The following is a 19,459-nucleotide window of genomic DNA, read 5'->3' on the forward strand; positions in this document are numbered from 1 at the left end:
AATGACCCATGAGCAGGGTAGCATTTTAATGCCAAGCACAGTCACTGCCTGGAAGCTCTTGCAGCATGAGTTCAACTACTAGAACAGCTGCCCTCTCTTCTAAAAAGCTTGTCCTTCTGGCTTGAGCTTGCAGCTTCTGGAAGCAAGCCGACGAGGTAAGAGGAAGAGGACATGGAACCAGCTAAGACATTTCCGCCTAGCACAAGAGTTAATGCTTACACACTTGCTAAGGGGACCATGTGAGTTTCAATTTTTATCCAAATCAATGCTGGGATGTTAGGGAGATATGGATCTTTAAGGTGGATTTCTGGGAACAACTACTTTTCCTTTTTAAATCCAGCATAGTCCTGCCTTCTCAATTATCGCCCAGCCACTCACTCTCAGAAATTGATCTTGTTTCTTTAGCCATAGTTAAAAACAAGAATCAGACAGGATCCTCAGCCGTCTTCTGCTGCTGTCACTAACACGACAATCCCCAAATAACTCAAAAGAAATGCTGCACCCTTCTTTTCCTCTGTTTCACACTAGAGAGGGGAGGTTATTTCCTTTCCTTGCTTCTCATTCTCTCTGTGCTCCTTAGGGCTTTGCTTTATCACTTAGCTCCTCTTTTCCCTATCTCTTCAATAACTCCTCACTCCATGTGATTCTGTCCCACAAGCATTTAGTCATGTTTAGCTTCTTGGTACTCTAAGGGGTGGGGAGGAGGGGGGAAGAAAAACTAAAACTTTACTTTAATGCATGTCTGTCTGGAGCTATCTCCCTATTTTTCTTTCCCTTTAGAGGCTAGCTTCTTGCAAGAATTTTCATGTCAAATCTTAATTTCTTCATCAAATAGTCACTCTTCAATTCATTACAATATAGACTTTTGTGCGGGGTCAGATCTAACAGATACTTCATCTTTATCTTCTGGCTGAACATTTCTTCCTGCTAGAAGTGTTCCTCCTTCAATTATCATATTATTTTTTTCTGGTTTTTCTTTCACTTCTTTGATTCCTCCTCCTCCTTAGTCTTTTGCACATGTTCCTTCTTCTGTCCTCTCCTTAAATGTTGGTATTCACCAGGGTTCTATTCTCAATCCTGTTCTAGGTCATATCATTTGTTTCAGTAACTTCAGCTACATCCTCATGTGTTCAAGACCCAGCCCTTATCTCACCGTTGAATCCCAGAGCCATGTAAACTCCCTTCTGGACACTCCTCTGTGTGGCCCACAAGCACCTCAAATTCAACATGCCAAGAAAGGGAACTCCCCGTCTTGACCGCAAGGCTGCTCCTCCACTGAGTTCCCAGCTCAATTAGTGGCATCACAACCCAGTTAGCTGTCCAAGTCAGATTCCTGGCCATCACTGCTGGCCTCCCACCTCCCCCATTTACTGAAATCCCAAGTCCTCCTATTCCACTTTAAACATGTCTCATCTCTAGCTTTAGTGCTACTGCCAGAATTTAGGTAATTCATTCATTCAAGAATCGTCTACTGGTTATCCATCATCAACTCTTGCCTAGATTACTGAACAGCCTCCTAGATTCTATTCTGAATCTGTTCTCCAGTTTGCAGCGAGAGTGATCTTTAAAAAAAAATCCCCTGATTAAAACCCTTCATTGCCTCTTCATAGTTTTCAGGATGTCAAGCTTCCTAACACAGCAAATAAGGGCTAGGGCTTCCATAAACAAGCCCCTACTTCTCTTGACCTCATCCCAGAGCAGTGCCCCTCCCGTCCATTCATACTCAGCCAACAGTCTCTATACTTGTTTCTGCCAATGTCACCTTTCTCCAAGCCCTGTCTCCTCACCTCCATGATAAACTTCTAGGTCCTACCTTAGGCAGTCACATCTCCAGAAATCTTGGATCGGATGCCCCTCTGTTGAACTCTGTCAGAGCACTTATCAACATTATAAAACACAACTGCCTGCTACCCTGCTTGTCTCCTTTCTCTACCTGATTGTAAGTTCTTTGAGGACAGGGATCCAGTCTTAGTAAAGTTTAAACCATCGGTTTTTATATGACTTGGTTTATATTATACAACTGTCATATAGAAGGCCTGGATAAATATTCAATTAGTTAATAGGCTAAGTGGTATTCTTTTGATTGTAGGTAAAATAAAAACAACTAATATTTGTAAGTACTTTATGGTTCAAAACACATCATCTCATTAATTTTTGTAACAATCCCATTAGGGAGGTCACACCACCAACCATATTTTAAATGTAAAGAAACAAGAAGAGAGAAAGTAAGTGATTTGCCCAAGGAAGGACTCAAACCTAGGCCTCCTGTATGTTAGGACTGAGAATCTTCTATCAAACAATCACATCTCTAGTGAAATATCTGGAAGTGAGCAAGGTAATTCATTCTGCGGTAGGACTTCAAATCATCCTAACTGCACAAATTAATCTTTAGACATAAAAAGGGGGGAATATTTAAAGGAATTTTGAAAAGAAGAGGTTTAATTCGAATTAATACCTGTATTGCTTAAACTAATATGAAGAAACATTTCCATTTTTTACAACTGTACTTAACATCTCAGAAAACTGAAAAAAATTTCATGTCTGTGGTTAGTTACAAGATTTATGCGTTTATTAATATTATGGATACGTGAGAAAAGAGTCAGAAAGCTTATCTGTTCTTGGAAAGGCTCCTAGCTGTATGCCCTTAGAAATGCCTAGTCATAGCCATCTCCTGGGTCTTAAATGCCACTATGTTCTTGCTAGACGTAATCACAAATAAGCAGCAATATTACCCATTTCCTTTAACCTACCTAAGATTAAAATCCACTTTCCTTATTGTGCTGACAAAGACCAAACTCAACTCAATGTCAACAAATTTCTGAGGTCAAAATTTTTTTTAGAGATGATTCCCAAGTATGTAGGATTATTTAGTGCTGGCTTTCTATAGGGATATTTCATAATTCTCAAAGTCAGTTATACCACACTCTGGAATGGAAAAAAAAACCAAAAAAAAACCCTTCCGTCCAAATAACAAAGTATTACTGTTTCAACATAGGATTAAACTATTCAAACAGTTGTTTTCAAGTTCATTTCTGAGATATATATCAGTCATTTAAAAAAACCAAAATGAATACTTACAGTACATCCCTGAAGTCTCCAAACACATACATATGCCTAAAGCTGTCAATAGCTATTACAGGGCAATCTGCTGGAGTTTTCTGTATGTGCAGAAGAGGATGTCTGAATTTGTCACAGTCAGCATGTAAAAAGTTTATTGTACCTTTAAAAGAAATAATTTGGAGAGGTAGATTAGAACTTTCTTGATTGTATTCTCTTAAGTTTGCAAGTTCATAAAAAGCGACATACTAAGAAAACCCAACACGCTTTAGCATAATACAGACCACAAAAACGAAAACCTTAATATTACAACCCTTTAAAAAGGCAGAATTTTAACTCATAGGGCAGAGAGTATAATTTCACTAGAAATTATATGAACTCAACCCGAATTCAAATGCTATAGTGAATTTTTTTATTCTCCTTAAAGGGGTAATCTTTTGCTCTGCAGATTACATAGGTCTGGGAAGCAAGTTCCAGAAACTGATATGTGAACTGTTCTCAAGGGGCCATCTTCATTTCATACAGGATGTCCCTCCAGTCCCTACTGGTTGATTTTTAATCTAATTCAACCCCAAAATATCTCCAGTGACTAATATGGGCATGGCTCTATACACAGCCTTCAGTTTACTTGGTTTGACTTTCTTCTCTAACTACGAGGGAAAGCTGGTGATACCTCAAATTCCTTTTTGATGCTTTGGGAAAGTCAGAAGAGAATTACTCAACTTTCTTTCATTTAGAAATACAGTAAATGTTCATCAGACTGTGTAAGTTCTCTCAGCAATATCTCTGGGACCATCTAATAGAAAGGGACCAGACAAATATCAAGGTGCTGGAAGAAACTGCCTAAAACTAATACCATTCACTTATGACCCCACTTTTCATGCGATTTGATTTTAAAGAGCTAAAACAATCAGGGTTTAAAAAAAAAGAAAAAGCTACTGCTTCATATTATCTCCACTAATGCCTTCCATTCCCATGTTTTCATGTAAATTCAGGGGCTGAGTAGAGTTCAAATAATTTAAGTTTTTAACCCAAATATGTTTGTGTTAGTATGAATGTAATGGGAAAAGGAGAAAGTAAAATCAAAGAGAAAGGATTAAAATAAACACCTTAATCTGTCTACCTTTTTCACTTATTAACTGTCGGGCTACTTCATTCTGGAATATTTCTAAACTTTCTGTGTCTTCTTTCATGTGGAAGAGTATGAGAAAAGGCAGTCCTTCTTCTGTCAATTCCTGTATAGAGAAGTATTCAGTGAGAATTATCAGGCCTCTCCATTCAGCTCTAGCTATTTTCTAGGTAGGAACAACTTTAAACCCAACGCGCATCACATGCAGCAGCTGCAGTATCCCAGGAAGAAGAGGGCCAGGGGTGTAAGTAAATAAATGTCTTAATGCCTTAATGGAAGAAGGAATGCATTCCCTCCACCTAAAGAAACCACACACTCTGAGGCCCCACATGTATTGCTGTACTGTAGGAACTGATCTGCCTTTAAGCAACCACTGGCCTGGTCTGTTAGCTAGTATTGGATGAAGCCATGACATTTTAAAAATGAGCCGACCAAAGGAAGAATTACTATGGTTCTTTTTCAAGATTTGATTTTAGGAAGGGGTAGAGTCTTCATTTCATGGATAACACTGAAAAACTGAGTATAGCAGCAATAAATAAATCTGATTTGCAAACTTATGCTTATTCTAAGGTTTATTGCAGAAACCACTCAACTTAAATGAGACCTACCCAAAGCTGAACAGTGTGACTCAGAGCAAAAGCAAAAACCCCATAACATACCCAGTTTTCAACCAATATACAATTTATCAACATTATTAACAAATACTTGCCTCTATATATGTGTATGTTTATATATCTTGTATGTATATGTACACAAAAATACCTTGAAAATTTTTATTTAAAACTTTTTTATTACTGTTATTGGAGAATACAAGAGAAATGCGGTAAGTAGACAGCATATTTTGATCTTTATTCTCTCTGACAAATGTTAAGTTGTGACTCATAATAAAAAGTCCAGAAAGGGCCTCAAAATAGTATTATTTCCATTAACAATTCTTTTGCTTGTCTTTCTATAATTTAGGAACTGACTCAGCAGAAAGCAACCATGTCCTTATCCTAAGAAAAACTGAAACTGGAACCTATTTTACAGGATAAGAGTTCTGGTTCCTGTTTCCATGGTTAAGCCTGTTCCACTCATACAAAGGATAAATTATTAAGCTTTTCATCACAGTTACCCTTTTTTTTTTTTAATTGAGATATACAGTTGGCCTTCCCTTATCCACAGGTTCCATGACTGGTTGAATCCATGGATGTGGACCTGGGGATACTGGAGGGCCAACTGTAAGGGACTTGAGCGTCTGAAGATTTTGGTATCCATGGGGGTCCTGGAATCAATCCCTGGTAGATACCAAAGGACAAACGACTATAATTCACATACCATAAAATTCACCATTGTAAAGTGTATAATTTGGTGGCCTTCATTATATTCACAAAGCCACTAATTCCAGAACATTTCATCACTTCTAAAAGAAACTCCATACTCATTATCAGTCACTTCCTATCTCTCTTCCCCCCAGCCCCTGGCATCACATTGATGTTTTAGCAAACTGACTTAAAATTTCTTCTTCCTCACTTATTATCTCTTGGGCTCACATCTTTATTTCCCCACACATTAATTTCAACTACTACTCCATGGTTCTATCTTTGGACTTCTTTGTTGTAGTCTGGCAACTTCAGCTAGTTAAACAATCTCCATCACCACCTCAGACCGGTCCCTTACCTGTATCTCCACGCCCAGTTCCAGTACTGTCAACACTCAACATAAATGCACAGCCCCTTTCTCTTACCCCATATTACCATTAATACTTCTGTTTCTCTTTTAGACTTTTTGTTTCAGGACTGAAATGCCTCCTCTAGAAAGCCATTCCTGATTCTACCCCATTTCTGCCGAAGAAATGAATTTTCTCCTCTAAATTCTCAGAACATTTTTTCAGTGCCCCTCATGTGGCACAGGGGCAGGTCTTTATGTTATATTATCTGTACATGTGAACTACTGGACAGAAAACCCTTAAAGACAGAGAATCTTATTTCACTTTTCCTTTGCTTGCAGATTTTTGTACACAATAATGTGTAGTCAACTTGTAACTGAATAAATGAAAACACAAATGTTGCTGAATAAATACTAACTGGGAAAGAAGACTCAGCAGTCACCCTTTAGAAAATTTAAGAGCTAGCAAGTTAAAACTAAAAACAAATATATTACTTTATTAGTAGTAAACAAATTACTAATTTTGTAATTAAACAAAATTTTTGTTTAAACAATTTTGTTTAAACAAAAAAATATGGATGAACTAACAACTGTTAAGAGAGAAGTAATAAACAGAGTAGTAATTGGAAAGTATCTTTGTGAATTAATTTGCTAAGCTAATTTACATATATTAATATAATTTATGCTGCAAGAGCTTCCAAGTTTACTCATGTCCGTATCCACACCAACATATTCTTTACCAAGCAGGTATCAGACAATACATGAGAGGGATATCAAGACAACCAGACTTAGAGGTTAATAAATCTTTCCCCATAGTTTAAAGGATTTATGGGTAGTTGGTTACAGCATGTAATAAATCTAAAAAATTATTAAATGTACCAACTACTGTGGGGCAGGAGGAGAGAAAGGACAGACCCTTGTTCGTTTAGTTTTCCAATCCATCTGTATCTTTAAGTTTTGAAACCATCCCTGTAAAAACTGCCAGAGCAGGTGAATAACTGTGACAGGTTACTAAATCTTTCTAAGCCTTTGAGGACTCAATGAGCTAATAAAAAATGTAAGTTAATTCAGCTAAACATACCTGAAGCCCAGAGAACTGAGAAAAGTAGCAGAGATGTTCATCTGATAAAGACCAAGCAAGCAAGCAAGCAAACCGTACCAGAACACAACCACACTTATCTATGTATTGTCTAAGGCTGCTTTTGTGCCACACTGCAAAGCTGAGTAGCTGCAACACAGACTCTATGAACCGCAAAGCCTGAAATATTTACTGTCTGACCTTTTACAGAACTGTCGACCTCTGACTCAGGATTATATGGGGATGCTTACTCTGTGGTAATTTCTTGAGTTGTGTATTTAATATCTGAGCTATATACTTATAATTCTTTGAAATATATATGCATATAGAACGTTTTAAGAAACTTTTTTTTTTTAATTACATTCTCAGACTGTGAGTTTTAAAAATGAAGGAATAAAATGAAATGAAAGACATGTTTCGAATACAGTAAAAGCAGAGAGAGGTAACTCACAGACACTGCCCTGTGCACTTGTTCCTCCAACCTCTTAGGTTTCTTTGTGTTTTGTTTCTGTGGGAGTTGTTAAGAGTTTGGATTGGCTTTATTTCATACCCATGGGATCAGTGAAGTCAGTTACATGATAACCAATAACTACTTTCATTATTTACAATGGAAAAAGAACACAATTTCATTCTTTTAGGATGCACAGGAATCAGAAACCTTTCTATGGCAAAGAAGTATGCACTGTATATAATTAATTGTAGTTAAAATCTGAAGAACATTGCTTTTAAAGCAATCCCCTTAAACAAGGACCGTCAACCGAGGGTGCAACCAGAATTATCTGAGAAGCATTTTCAAACTCATTTCCAAGGCTGTAGTGAACCACTGCTATTGCAGGAAATACAACAGTGGGGTTCTGGGATAGCAGAGGTGGAGAACCACTGGCCTTGTACCACAGAAATAGCTATGATGTACTTATGTTCACTGTGTGATTTTTATAACAGATAAATTCTGTCGGAGAATAGTAAGATGGATGGAGGAAGCTCGCTCTTTCAAAAATCTGAATTAAAAATACCAAAACACATTAGAAAGCCCATACCTCTCCATTTTCAAATGTTATTTCTCGGACAAGAGGAACACATTTATCTTGAATCCAATTGTAAGTCCCGTCAAAGTTTGTCATAGATCCCAAGTATACCATATCTGGAGCAGAATGCTGTTATAAAAACATAGGAAAAAATTAAACAAATCTAATCTGTGCTAGCAAAAATGCATCCTGAAAGCCATCTATGAGCCCTGAAAATCTACAGGGGATACAAAAGAAACAAAAACATGGAACTTCTGAGAAAGAGGGCTGTAGATGTAGATAACTCTGTGATCATCAGGGGCCTGAATATCCAGCCTGTGATGTCTAAGCTTACCTTCTGCTTTCCTTTGGATTTGGGTCAATTAAATGTTTATCAGTATCTTCATCAATAGCAGGCAGGCATTGTGAAAAGAAGGATTATCCTAATGATTTAATTTAGCTATCTATCCCTTCAAAAATATTAGAAAAAAAGTTGGAGACTTCAAGTGAAAAAGCCTTGAAAAATACATGATACTATTATAAATCTAAGGTCTGTCTTCCTCTAATATTAAGTATGGTATCTGTTTCCACATTCACTCAAACTCAATATTTTTGAAGTGCCTAAAATGATGATAAGTAGCTAACATTACCTAAGACAACTTACTGTGACCAAACACTGTTGTACCACTGTAAGCACCTTGTATGTGTTGATTCAATTAATCCTAGAAACAGCCCCACAAAGCAGGAATTAGTACTATCATAGCTATTTTCACTAATGAACAAACTAAAACACAGAGAAGCCAAGAGTTACACATCTAGGAAAGCGGCAGATTTGATATTAAAAGTCTCATTCCTGAGCCCATGCTCTTAACAAGCAAACTACACTACAAGACACTTGGATTCTGGTAAGACAGAGATGGTCACGCTATGTAAGCTTTTATTAAAGAAATAATACCTATATGAATTCAAAATAGGAAATGAGCTTTCTAAGCAAAAAAATTCATTCATAAGACTAAACAAAAATTAAAAACTTCAGTGTGTCAAAACACCACAAGAAACATTAAAATGAAAACTATGAATTGAAAAAAATCCATTTCCAATTTTGTGTGTGTGTGTGTGTGAAAAATTGCAATGACAGACCATTAGGTCAATTTGGGATGACAAAAGAGTGTGATTTTTGCCTCTTAGCTGTGGCTGCCATCACTGGGCCTAACCAATGACTTTTAAGTTTAGACACACTGAACTTCTTAGCCAAAGGTTAAAAACAACCTAGGGCTTCTTATTACCTGGTAAGTACCAGGTGAACTTATACCCCAAAAGATTTGGGAGCTTGGCTACTCTCATTCAAATAAGGGTGATGGTCACAGACCACTGAAGCATTTTTATGAATCTGGGTCCCAGACTGAATGCATAACAGAGAGGTGGAAAAGGCCTGGGGATCAGGGGTCTCTAGTCTCAGCTCTGCCACTAAATGCCTGTGTGACTTTAGACCTTTGTGGCCCCATCATTGCTTTGAAAGGTTTGTATCAGCATAAAATGATACATTAAGGTTCCTTTCTATACTAAAATTTTATGATTCTGTGAACACTAACATACAAAACTACAGATTATACTATATATGTATTTAAATTAATTTAAAATTATACACACTAAGAAATAGCAACTTACCCCTGGTGGTTTATAGATTATGTTGTCTCCGCTATATCGTTCTGGTTTTGAAACAGCCCTAACAGAAAGAGAGAAGTAGTAATAATATTTTTTAAGAAAAATAATAACAGTAATACACCTGAATGAAGCAGAATTGCCTAGCTGTTTTGCAACATATGAATTATAGCAATTTGAATTATATAGTTGTCCATCTTCTTTCCTATTTATAAAATTATGCAATACCAATAAAAACATTTATTTAAAGGAAAAAGTTAGTATGACGCAGATTTTTTTAAAGGGAAATCGTAGTTAGCTGTTTTTGTGACTCAGTATTTTATGTGTAGATTGGCAATTCTGGCACTAAAATGCTGTTTTTGACCCCAGACCGTTTCTAGTAACTGACGATCAAGGTCATTGATGTGGTCACATAAACCAATCAAAAAAACATTATTTGCTCATAAGTCAGACTCAACTATGCATTCTCTACTTTTTTACTTTTTAAAACCAAAATCTATTTTAAAAAAATAGATGAATTGAAATAACCTACATCTTTAGAATATAGTTCCATAAATAAGTAATTTTTAATTTGTTTACTGTTACCTATGCCTGGTAAAGGCACATAATAAGTGAATAAATATTTGGTGAGTGAATTCTGCAACAAACTCTAAGTCAAAATGGGTAACTTCTCTCTCTAAACTATATTCGGATTAACGGAACCCTGATTTATCTCCAGCTTCTGACTAGGGTCGTAAAGGATGTAAGGGCTAGACTGATGAACGGTGGGACAGAAGAAGAGAACATGTTCCACTCATTCATCATTCACTATTGAGTGTGCGCTTCCTTCACACCAGGTGTGTTCTTGGCACCTGACACACAGCAGTGAACAAAACTGACAATCCCGTGCTCTCATGGAGCTTCCATTTTGGTGGGGAAAGGCAAGTAGACACTTTTATCTTGGATGGTTAAAAACAAACAAACAAAAAAGGTGCTATGAAGACAAGTAAGTGGATAAAGAATGACACGTTAGACAATAGTAGTGCTGTTTTATATAAAGTTATTAGGAAAGATCCCTCTGATGAGATGATATCTAGACAAGCACTTCGGACAGAGACAGGAAGGGCAGAGGCCCTGCAGCGGATGTGTGCCTGCAGCGTCAGGAACAGCAGGGGGCTGCGTGGCTGCGCACAGTACTGCCAAAAGCAAGGGGGAACAAGTGCCTTCATTATTTACTCTGTATGATAATCCTCAGAAACCACTGATAATATTTACAACAAAACACACATACAAAACCTACAGAAGTATTAAGACAAGAAAAATGGTCACAAAATGGAGAGGACATACTATGCCAGAAATCTGGGATCTACTCAGGATGGTACTACAATTGAGTCTAACAGTTACAGGCCAAAGAAAAGAGAGAGAGAATATTGTGAAATGTCAAAGGATGGTGGAGATAACCTCCAATGAGAAGAAAGAGTCAAGGAGAGAACCATAAAAATGATTCTACTTTGAAAGAGAAAGAAAAAAATACAAAATAAAGTCAGAGAAGTCAGAAAGGTAAGGAGAAAACCAGGCAGATTCAACATGAAGTGTAGACATAGCAGAAAAAGGACAGGGTAGCTGAGGGTCACATCCTTCAGAGAAACTAAAGAGGATTAAGACTAAAAAAAGGCCACTGGGTTTGTTAATGAAGATGTGACTGTGTGGACAGAAGTTTCATTAGGGTCATGGAGGGGAAAGTTGGCTTCCAGGAGGTTAATGTTTTTAACTGGTTAGAGTATGAGAAATGCTAGGCAGCCAAGCATAACAAATCTTTGAAAAAATTTGAGGATGAAAAGAAAGATGAGATTATAGCTCAAGAGACAGAAGAGACAGGACAGGAAAGACAGAAGCATGTTTTTGGGAAAGGAAAGATGTTCATGAAAACGGTCAGGTTGAAAACACTAGAGAGCAAGGACAACAGATGGATCAAAGCCCACAGGACTTTAAATGGATGACTACAGGGACACAAGGAAGGAGGTTAGCTGTGGAAAGGAGAAGAGAAGTTGGTGGAGAGCTGGCGATGAATAAAGATGATATCACTCATGCTTCTTAATGAGAGAGACAGTGTGTGGTTTCAGTTTGGAAACCCCACAAGTTAATAAGCGTTTTTCATGATGCAGGACAGTGTTAGTAAATGAGCCGAACAACAGTATGAGAGTTAGTTGTTAACTTGTCCATTCTTTCCCTTTCTTACCCACATTTTAAATAGAGTACAGAAAGGAAAATTAACAGACTTTCACACTCTTAAGAAGAGGCCAGAGATAGGTGTAAAGCCTTGCTCGTGACTTTAAGAGGACTGAGATAATCTCTGGAGAGGTCATCTTCAGAAAACAACCACACACAACAGGAATTTAACATGGCAGCTGAGCTGCCCCGACCCACTCACAACACACTCAATTAAGACACTTACCCAAATGCAGAAAGGAAGGCACAATCATCATGCAAAATATTTGCTACTCTTTCAAAAACTCTATAGTTTTCTGAGTCCTTCTGCTCAAAATATCCAATGATATTTCTTTTGCTGCGCTGTAAAATAAAGTATGTAATTATTTTAAAAAGCATGTTATTTCATTTACCCAGCTGCTGTTCAGTTATCTCCAAATGAAGTATGACTATAAATGCATAATTGGCTTTTAACACCTAGTCCAAAACTATTAAAGATTACATTAGGTTGAAAATAATCTTAACTACGATCTAATAATTTCCTTCTAGTATTTTTAAAATTTCAAGAAACAGATAATTGTTTAATCAGTGACAGTCTTTTCCTAAATAAGATGACTAATTCTAAGATGTGTTAACATAATATATCTATTTGTAACGTGTGACTATTGGCAGAGACTCCTCCAAGGACCTCTCACATTCCTACACGTTTAGATATATCCAAAATACAAGACCCTGACCACTCTTTACCCAGGCAATCTCTCAGGGTTGTACGTGCAGTTAGCAACCTTGAGGTATGGGGTCATGTCTCCCTTAGGACAAAGAGCAGCCTTACTGCTGGCTCTGAAACAGGAGCTCCCTGAGCCCAGAGTGCCCCTGTCGCACAACCACCTGCATGAGCAGGGATTTGTCTGGACTCTCTGTGTCACCTCCATAGGACTTGGGGGCAAGGAAACAAATGCAAACATGTCACACTGTTTGCTTGATGTGAGCAAGAAAATCCTTTGTCTCTGACCCAGGAGCCTTGTGTCTCCTGACAGCATCCATGAAATGATAATTTTCTGATTTATTTGTTTATAAGTAGGGTAAAAATCAAATCTCAAACCTGGCAATGGCCATCTAAAGCCCGAACTCAATTGTTTTCATTTTTTTAAAAAAGCAAAGTACTTCTTAGTGTACAAAGAAAAGGATTTGTTAAGCATATTACTAAGGGCAGCTATGTCAGAGGACACTAAAATGTATACAAACAGCTGATACAGGGGTACTTAGAGCAGACACCCTGAGGGTCTCCACTAAGGAAAATATGGAAACTTTGGCTGTGTATGCCTGCCATTAACGTCTATTTCTTCATAATTCAGGCTACCCTTTGTCCTCAATTAATTCAAATTAGTACAACTTTCCTGTTATGCTATTATACAGTAAAACGTTAGCATTTCCCTTGGGAATTCAAGAAAATTTCAACTTAAGTATATATCAAATCCATTGCAATGAACTATTACAAGATGTGCAGATTCTTTGATTACATTAAGAATTTGTTTACATTAAGCAAGCAGGTAATGTTCATTTGATCCAGCAAAAGTTAATGACTTACATCAAGAGTGGTGATTTCTGCTAAGTCATGCAGTTCTTGAATGGGGTCACTTTTTTGTTGCCTGATGTAATCTGCAAGTGCTTTCACTGATCGCTGACCCCTGTATTCTCTCTTCATCATCATCCCATTCCGAAACAATTTGAGGGTTGGGTATTTGCTTATCCTGTATCTCTGAGCTATATCAGCTAAAAGAAGAACAACAACAAAAAATTAACTTCACCCTCAAACTTAGTCTGGGTGAGCCCATTAGCCCACCAGTCAAAAATCTTACAATTATTTAGGGAGAACATTTTGGTTTATATAATTCTTCTTCAGTGTTAGAGAAAAAAAAATCAATCATGACAAGTTTGTATTGCTTAAGAGGCCAGGCTCCAAACATATACGGCCTGGTTTAAACCCCACAGCTATTTACTGGCTGTGTGAACTTGTATGGTACCTCAAGTTTCCATGCCTTAGTTTCTCATCCGTTATGTGAGGATAATAATTTCTACCACATAGAGCTGTTTTAAAGACTAAATGAGATAATACAAATGCATGACAGAGTAAACACTTAATAAATGTTACTAAGTATTATTATAGATATATAATAGTATATAGATAACTAATATTAGATACTCTGCTAGTAGAAAAATTTATAATCCCACATACACAAATTTTGAGTATGCTAATACAATTAAGAGCAAAACTCAGCAGTATACACTAAAAAAAATCCCTTTATTATGACCTATGGGTATATTCTCACACAAATCATTAAAATTGGTGTTTATAGTCTCAAAAACTTAGTCAAAATGTGTGCTGATCTCATTTTTAGGAATCACAATTTGTAAGATACAGACTTAATCAGAATGGAAGAACCTTTAAATTTTTCTGCTGTTATTTCCAAGAGGTAGCAAATAGGAGAAATCAATGGTTTCTAGACACTGGTAAAGATCAAATGTCATGCTAGTCACATGTATAAGAATGATAAAATTTTCAGAGCAAAGGGGACCTGAGAGAGCATAAGAAGCTTAAAACAGGTGATTAAAAAAAAAAAAAACAAACCTGAGTTCTAAAATGAGAGCAGAATTTTAAAATGATGGCACAAAAAACCATGAATATTCTCTAGGCCCACCTCCATTTCTAGTAGTTGCAAAACAAAAACAAAATAAACAGGACTGCAATAAACTCTGTTGACCATCTTAATATTCTAGGAGATTAGAAGGTAGGAACTTTACCAGAGGGTATATACACACGTGTGCTGACAGTTTCATGGGTGCATACATACATAGGTCAAAGCTTGTAAATTTGTATGTTTTAGATATGTACAGTTTACTGTATATCAACTATACCTCAATAAAGAGGTTTTAAAAATCTAAATGAATACTGACTGTACAAAACACAGCAATAATTATGCCTTATGGGGTTTGACACAAATTAAAACACATAACAACAACAACATATAAACTGGGGGAGAGGAGGTAAGCAGAAGGCTAATGATTCTAAGTATTCTAAGATCTCTACACTGTTTAGGAAGAGGTAAAAGTACTTAGACTATATTGATAAGTCAAAGTTGCATTTTGTTCTAAGATAAGCAATCAAAGAATGATAAAACGGTGTATGAGAAGTTAAGGATGGATAATGGGTTCTCAGAAGGGGGTTTGGAGAAAACATTATGTAATTAAGATCACAGAACACTTTGTTAAACTCCATGTAGGATTTACAAAGGGGAAAATCATACTTGACTATTAAAATTCTTTAAACAGAAGACAAATATGAGCAAATAGAACCATGGAGCATATATAAATGAGATCAAGGAGAATATTTTATTCAGCAAATCACAGAAATCTGAAATAATATCAATACTTTAATATACAAGTATTTAATATTGGCATTTATCTGCTTGATCTGGGAGCTGGTACTTTTTGAAGAACACTAGTGGATACATAAGCTGTAAACCCTTTTCAACTTGACAGATTAATGAGAAAACATGCCTTTGAGGGGTTGTAAAATGGTGGGTTCTTACCTGATCAGAGAGTTAATCAGATTAAACTGGCACTACAAACTGAGGACTAAGGGTGGTTTTATAAGCAAGTAGAAGATTTTTAAGATAAACAGAAGCACTTGTTATAAGGCAGAGGCCACAAAGGCTTAGGTTTACCCTACTTACAAGAAAATCAGCCCAAAGAAATAATAAAAAGGAACTTTACCTTCCTAACTAAAAAACTCATTCAGTCCCAGCACACTACACACTGAAATGCAGCACATTATAAAATGAATTTTTGCAGTAATGTATAAAGGAAAATGTTTTTAATAAAAATGCTGTTAAAATTAGGTTAGTTTTATCAGCCAATGTTACAATGCTAGGGTCTGGAATATGAAAAACGTATTTTTAAAAGTTACTATTTCCCCCAAATATCCATCAGTAGGAGAACGGTTAAATAAAGTAAGGTACACCTGAACAATGAAGTACTATGGGCTGTTGTAAAAGGGAATGGAAAGATCTCCTTATGCTGCTAAGGAGCAATCTCCAAGATACACTGTTCAGTGAAAAGAGCCAGGTGCAGAGGACTGTGAAAGAAGTATAAAGAAGAAACTTGGAAAAGAGGTAGGAATATATATATGTATCTATGACCCCCTACAGCCTCCAAAAAACATCACCAATGGAAGAAATACAAAGAGTGGTCAGGAATGGAATTTACATCTGCCTGACTATAACTTGGTTTTATAGTTTTGACTTGGGACAAAGGAAATGCTTACTAGTAAAACAAAATTAGATTTAAAAAAATTTAATACTGTAATTGTTATTTTGAAATAAACACACACATTATAGATAAAGCAAATGAGTTATCACGCTAATGCCTTTAAGAATCAAGATTTTCGGCATAATAATAAAGATACAAATATAAAATTGAGGAAATTAAGTAAAAACCCTATAATATTTCATTTGAAGTGAAACTACTAGCAAAAACTCACAATGTGTTTTTCTCTTTCAAAAATATATGTCTAAGTTTTTCCACTGAGAGTTTCATTGGCCAATTCTACCAAGTATTTAAGGAAAAAAGTAATTCCATTTCCACAAACTTTTCCTGCAAATTGAAGAGAGTGGATTACTTCTCAACTCATTCTATAAGGCCAGCATTACCCTTATACCAAAACCAGACAAAGACATAAAAAAATTACAGACCAATATACCCAATAAACAAAATTAGAGGACTTAGACACTAGTGGACCTCAACATTTACTGTAAACCTACAGGAATTGAGACAGTGTGATACTGGCATGAGGACAGACAAATAGATCAACAGAACAGAGTCCAGAAACAGACCCACCTATACATGTGGAAGTGACTTCTGACAAAGGTGAAAACAAAATCTAACTGTATACTGTTTATAAAATAAACACCTAAACATAAGGATGCAAAAATCTTGAAAGTAAAAGGATGGGGAAAAAAATGTACCATACAAAATTAATCAAAAGATATCCTGTATAGCTATATTAATAGTAAATATGTACACATTAAGGCAAAAAGCATTGCTGGAAATCAAGAAGGATCCTTCATAACAATAAAAAGTTCATTACCCAGGCAGATGGAACAATTCTGAATTTGTATGCATCAAACAAAAACCTAAAAATACATAAAGTATAAAATGACAGAACTATAAAGACAAATCTACAAACATGGTGGGAGATTATTAATACACCTCTTTTTGCAACTGATAATAATAATTAAAATTAACGAAGACACCTGAATGATTTGACACATACATGCGACACTACCCCAAAACTGCAACATACACATTCTTTGCAGGTATATATATCATATAAAAAAACAAATACATGATGAATCACAAAAAAGTCTCAACAACTTTCAAATGATTCAACTCATAATGAGAATAAAGTAACTTCTATGTGCCCATGAAACAGAGATAAACGGGAAACTGGAAAATATTCTGAACTGATAATGAAAATACATATCAGAACCTACAGCATACAGTCAAAGCATATACTTAGAATGAAATTTATAACATTAAAATGGGTATGTTTGGGGGAAAAGGCTGAAAAAGAGATATGCATTAATCTTAAAAAGTCATAAAAAGAACAACAAATTAAAAATGAAGAAGTGAATAAAAAAGTTAAAGGCAGAAATTAATAAAGTGGAAAATAAACATACAATACAAAAGAACAAAAAGGCCAAAACCTGGTTCTTTGCAAAGGCTAATAAAATTGATAAACCCATAGAGAGAATAATCTAGAAAAAAAAAAAGAGAGAAAACACAATTTCAGGAATACAGCAGAAGTCATTAACTCAGATAATAATATTATCAATAACTTTATGACAATACGTTTGGAGAGTAAGGAAGAACGGAAGAATTTCCATAATATCACAACTCACTAAACCAACAGTAGAAAATATAACTGGTCCTAAAATCATTAAGGAAACTAAATCCATAATCCACGCCTTCTCACAAAGAAAGCTCCACTCCTAGAAAGCTTTACCAGCAAGCTCTGCTAAACACTTAAGAAGCCAATAATGCTATTTACATCATTCTAGAGACTACAAAAAGAGGAGACATTTCCCAAATAATTTTATGAGATCAACATAATCTTTCTGCCAAATCCGAGAAGGAAATGATAAGAACTTAAGATGCAAAACTTGAAAGTATTAAACTGAATTTAGCGTTAAATGCAAAAGAGAATACATCACAGTCAAACTGGACCTAGTCTAGCACGTCAGTTTAATGTTTGAAAAGCAATATAATTCACAACATTAACAGAATAAAAGAGAAAGGTTCTACTACTTCTCAAAAGCAGAAACACACTTGATAAAATCAACATTTACTCACTTAAACATTTTTGTCAAATTAGGAATAGAAGGGAACTTCCTTAATCTCATGAAGGATACCTCAATAAACAAATACCAAACAACTTGATAGTCAAACGCTAAAAGCTGTCCTGCTGAGATCAAGAAAGAAGTAAAGGTAACACTGTACTGGAGTTCTTAGAGTAATAAGAAAAAGAAATAAAGAATATATATATACGCACACGCGCACACACAAACACAATAGAAAAGAAGAAATTAGAAATGTCATTATTTACAGATGATCTTATTGGGGTCACAGAAAACTCAAAAGAGCATCTACGAAAGGCTTTCCATAGTAGGCAGCAGAAATCTATTGCTCCTGCTGGGACAAGTAGAAAAAAAACTGATTTTTTTAAAGTCACATTTTTAAAGATACCAGAGACCATGAAACCAATGAAGACTAAATGAATTGATATTCCAGAAAGGAAAGGGCCATTCCTAAGTAAGTAAGCAAAAGCTCACGTACTGGCATTTCCTTTCCTACAGGTTTCCTATGCAATATTCCTCTTGGACATTAAATCCACAATTTGTGCAGATTTAGGGCTGAGGATTACACCTCTGGGCAGAGAGAACGAGAATGCAGTGAAGCTATTCACAGTCGCCTGGGCTGGAATGGTGGACTGAAAGGGCCCTGAAATACACTGGAAGTCCCCGGAGGACATTTACTGAGTAGAGGGGTGACACAGGAAGCTGGAGACTGGGCTAGAAAGACAGAATAAAATCTCTTATGGCCCTGTGGTGCTTAGGAGATACTAATTATACAAAGGGCCTGCATCAGCATCAGACATGCAACCAAGACGTTTGCCAGATTCTGAAGCTGCAGAGGCAAGGAAGCAACTAGATGCTGGAGAACACCATGATTTTTAAGACAAACTGGAAGAAAGGTATTGGTGACATGAGACAAATTATTAATATTCAGATTATGTAAAGAACAATAACAAAAGGAGCACCAAAAAGGTAAATGGGCTAAGATTCCAGTCAATTTATGAACGGAACACAAACGGCCAACGAACATGTCAAAACACGCTTGGCTGTAATCAAGAAGTTACAAATTAAAACTACCAGGTAACACCTTTTGCCCATCCTATTGGCAAAATAACAAAAACTTTAATTTTTTTTTTAAAAATCAGTAATATCAAGCCCTATTAAGGGAAAATATATCCTTCTACGTCCAACTTAGGTGCACATTTAATGTTAATAAGGCTAAACTAGACTAGCTGATGCCTAATTTGCCAAGGAATTTTTTTAATCCCTAAAGGATTTGACA

General features: G+C 36.1%; 1 protein-coding gene across 1 annotated transcript in view; it reads right to left on the reverse strand.

The window, feature by feature from the left end:
- Nucleotides 1–19,459, reverse strand: part of ERP44 (endoplasmic reticulum protein 44) — a 72,344-nt gene that overhangs the window by 10,372 nt on the left and 42,513 nt on the right. Inside the window, exons 5-10 of the mRNA XM_006185241.3 lie at nt 13,353–13,537; nt 12,012–12,127; nt 9,584–9,641; nt 7,949–8,065; nt 4,181–4,292; nt 3,079–3,220 (exon numbers count right to left, since the gene is read on the reverse strand). Of these exons, the coding sequence (XP_006185303.2) occupies nt 3,079–3,220; nt 4,181–4,292; nt 7,949–8,065; nt 9,584–9,641; nt 12,012–12,127; nt 13,353–13,537 (730 nt within the window). The remainder of the gene's footprint in view (nt 1–3,078; nt 3,221–4,180; nt 4,293–7,948; nt 8,066–9,583; nt 9,642–12,011; nt 12,128–13,352; nt 13,538–19,459) is intronic.

This window comes from Camelus ferus, chromosome 4 (genome assembly GCF_009834535.1).
Source record: "Camelus ferus isolate YT-003-E chromosome 4, BCGSAC_Cfer_1.0, whole genome shotgun sequence".
NCBI lineage: Eukaryota > Metazoa > Chordata > Mammalia > Artiodactyla > Camelidae > Camelus > Camelus ferus.